Source organism: Microtus oregoni, unplaced genomic scaffold (assembly GCF_018167655.1).
Source record: "Microtus oregoni isolate MIOR12 unplaced genomic scaffold, Mior012 000062F_ref0000492, whole genome shotgun sequence".
In the NCBI taxonomy this organism is placed as follows: domain Eukaryota; kingdom Metazoa; phylum Chordata; class Mammalia; order Rodentia; family Cricetidae; genus Microtus; species Microtus oregoni.
This window is the reverse complement of record NW_024543872.1, coordinates 1700951-1704903: the sequence shown is the minus strand read 5'-3', so window position 1 is coordinate 1704903 and position 3953 is coordinate 1700951. Positions and strand designations below refer to the sequence as shown.

At 43.6% G+C, this 3953-nt stretch overlaps 1 protein-coding gene across 1 annotated transcript; it reads right to left on the bottom strand.

The window, feature by feature from the left end:
* Positions 1-1214: 1214 nt before the first annotated feature.
* On the bottom strand, positions 1215-2026 carry LOC121439744 (proteasome activator complex subunit 1-like). The gene has a single exon (XM_041640360.1). It carries the CDS (start codon positions 2024-2026, stop codon positions 1277-1279), a length of 750 nt encoding a protein of 249 aa, XP_041496294.1. The 3' UTR covers positions 1215-1276.
* Between the last annotated feature and the right edge of the window lie 1927 nt (positions 2027-3953).

Sequence of the window (3953 nt, the reverse complement as noted above, 5' to 3'; positions counted from 1 at the left end):
CAGAGAGACAGAGACAGACAGACAGACAGTCAGACACACACACACACACACACACACACACACACACACAGAGCGTTGGACTCATCTATACCACTGTCTTCCCTTCTGCTCTCTTGTACCGTGAGAAAGTCTGCAGGATGATAATGCACATGGACCTCTCACCACCTATGACATCATCTTCTTGATCCCTCCTGAGGGCTTAACTCTTAAAGGGCTCTCCCACTTTTCTGAAATCTATGCGCACAATTCCTTTGGTTTCTTCTCACAGTTATCATAATTTGCTTGTGAGTAAATCATGTGCTGTTGGAATTACTCTTTATTGATGAAACCCTGCCAGGGCTGGGCTCCTGTATGCACACCTTTTGGGGAGCTTCATGCATCTACTTAAGAGTATACTACTATTTGGTGATTGCCCATGAATTCTCCTGAAGTTTCTCTCAATCCTCTGTAGCTGCCTAAACTCTGGATATGGGCCCACAGACACTCATAAGTATGATTTATCACTCTTAGACTCTTGTTAATGCACTCCAGTTTTCACTCAAGACTAAACTCCACACTGGGTCTAAAGGGTGGTGTTTGGAGGGTAAAACACCCCTTCAATATTGATGTGCAGACCACCGAAAGGGTGATGTGCAGGACCAGTATTGACCATTTCTATTGGAAAAGCAGGCTATTTTCCAAGCAGTATACTCCATCTCCCCAGAAGAACAGTTAAGAAGGATGCCCTGAATTAGTAGCAGTGTCCTCCATGACTTCTCTTTCTCCTGTGTGACACATACCATGTCATTATAATGGCCATTTGTCATCTTCTGTTGTTGCTTCCTCTTCTTCTGTTGTTTCCCCCCCCCCCACACACACACACTTCATCTTCCTCCATCCTTTTTGTGACAGGGTTTTGCTATGTATCCCTGGCTGCTCTGGGACTTGAAATATAGACCAGGATGGGCTTGAACTCACAGAGGTGAATCTGCCTCGGCCTCCAGAACACTGGGATGAGTGCCGATGAGTGCCACTGTGCCCAGACCTCAGTACTTCTCTAGAAGCTCAAAGGCTTTGGGATCCTCACTGCACACAAAGATCTTCAATGTGTTGCTGTACCACTGGCCTTAATTAGATAGTTTTCTTTTTTTGGGGGGGGGGGGCAACCATATATTTATTGTGTTTGGGAGTCAGAGTGGGGAAACCCCAGCAGGAAGAAGATTGGGTACAGTCTATAATTCCCGGTGAAGAGCAGGAAGGTCTCTATTGTACCCCATCACGGAATGAGAGAGGGGGCTCAATAGATCATTCCCTTTGTTTCTCCACAGGGCTTCTTGAGCTTCTCGAAGTTCTTCAGGATGATGTCGTATAACACAGCATAAGCATTACGGATCTCCATGACCATCAGCCGGATGTCCTGGTACTCTGCCTTGTCCAGCTCATGCACCAGCTGCCAATAATCACCCACGTGAGGCTGTTTGGCTGCTTTGGCCACTGCGTCACCCCTCTCTGAAAAGTACTTAGAGATTTGAGTGTGGAAGCCCTCCAGCTTGGTGTGAAGGCCGGTCATCAGCTCAAACACCTTCTCCTGGACAGCCACCCCAAAGTTATTCCCATCCTCTATCCGAGGTATCTGTAGTTGCAGCCAGGTAGTGACCAGATTGAGTTGCTCAGTGACATCCTTGATCTCAGGCTTTAGGCGCTGCAGGAGGACCACAATCTTCTCATTGCAGTTGACTGGGCCACAGGGAGGACCTTTTTCTTCATCTTCCCCCTTCTTCTTCTCATCCTTCTCTTCCTTCTCCTGTTGTTTCTTCCGCTCCTCCTTCTCTTTCTCCTTGACTGGATCAGGTATGGGGATGTCCAGTGGAGCCTTCAGACTGCTCAGGTTGGCTTCATTGAGATCTGGCTCCTTTAAGAATGCATCCAGCTCTGTGATCTTCTTGGGAAAATAGCTCCCAAGCAGGTTTTCTGTCTTGCTACACAGGTCTTTGTGGAACACATCCACCTTGGCTTGGGCTTCAGGATGGACCCTCAGTGTGGCCATGGTCAGAGAGGGCGGGGGGCTAAGCGCCGCACGAGGAGTCTGGAGTGGGCAGCCAATTAGATAGTTTTCTTAATTAATTAGATAGTTTTCTTGCCTATGAGAGCCTTGAACCCTTGCATCGTGTTATCCTTTCTATGGAAAGCTCTTTCAGACCTCAGTTTCCAGATTAGAAAAGGTTTATTCTATGGAAGATCTGCTCTAAAAATTAATTTCTTTCATGACCAAGACTACCCCCAAATTTTCAAAAGACTCACCACCCATTTTCACATTATGAAGTGGAAAATGGATTATTTAAGCCACCTAGACATCAACACCACTGTTGGGTTCAGCATTCTTTCAGTATTGTAAACAATACTTTTGCTTTGGCCATAATTGTCTTGAGGTTTAGAGGGATACTTGTATGAAGATGTATTTGCTGTGATTGCTATAATAAAAAGCTGAGTGGCCAATAGCTAAGCATGAGGTATGGGCAGGATTTCTGGGAAAAGAAAGCAAGTGGAGGAGAATCGAGGGGCACAGGAGATGCCGGGAAACACAGAGAAGAAATAGGAGGTGCAAGATGGAAGAGAGGCAATGCCATGTGATAGAACATAATTAATTTAAGTTTAAGAGCTAGTTAGAAACAAGCCTAAGCTATAGACTAAACTTACATAATTAATAACAAATCTCCATGTCATTATTTGAGAGCGATCTAGTGGCCCAAAGGAAAGTCAAATTACAGCTACTATCCTGCAGCAGGTCTCTGACCCGAGCCATTATACTTTATATGGGCATTTGTCAGTGTGTGTATGTGTGTGTGTGTGTGTGTGTGTGTGTGTGTGCGTGTGTGTGTGTGTTTGTGTGCCAGCATGTGTGTGTTTGTATCTCTGTGTGTATGTATGTGTACCAGCATGTATGTATGTTTTTATAGCTAAATGTGTGACTATGTATGCCATACATATGTGTGTGTGTGTGTGTGTGTGTGTGTGTATAGGCCAGAGCTTTATGGTAGGTGTCTCCCTCACTCTTCATCTTTGAGAAGGTTATCTCATTGAACCTGGAGCTCACTGATTCTATTTGGATACACGAGTTCACCAGAAAACCTCAGTAATCCCCCACACCAGTACTGGGATTATAGGTGATGCTGTTCCCCCCCCCCCAACTTCATCATCCTCCATCCTTTTTGTGACAGGGTTTTGCTATGTATCCCTGGCTGCTCTGGGACTTGAACTATAGACCAGGATGGGCTTGAACTAACAGAGATTTTTACACAGGTGCCAAAGATCAAACTCTTTGTGCTTACCCAGCGAGCACCTTGAAGACTGAGCCCCACTTCCAAGCCCTTATTTGTCATAATATAGGTCCTTTAACAGCTTCTGCTCCTTTACTCCTCAGGATCACAGAATTTATTGCAGCATTTTCTCTCAATTTGATTTAATTTCATGTTGTGCTCATTGCACCCTCCATGGTAATGTTGCCAGCAAGAAGCCACATAGTGATTAACCTGAAAATAAAATTCAAAGTAATTAAATACTACAAAGGTGAAAAATCAGTGTTGGTCATTGATCACTGTTAGTCATATTTTTAATTACTTTTCATGAATATTATTGTAATTTTGTTTTCCTCTAGCAAATGTATGTTAACTCGGGAGAACAGAAACAAAAATTAATATGGAAACAGTATTCAACATTAACAAAACCAAATGATTGTGAAATACATTTAATACATTCAAATGTTGCAAAGCTCATCACTCCAAAGATAAACTGTAGTAGGGTTTTTGGTACAAAATGCTTGTAAATATTATGTGTGATTAAGTCTTTATTTACTACAAAACTTAATTTGACTTTCACCTGATTGACTTCATCTTTGGCACAGGTATCTCTTTATTAGCAGCTTGGACTTAAAACCAAGTGACTCTTGTCCAAAGCTTCATGGCAGAAGCCTCTCT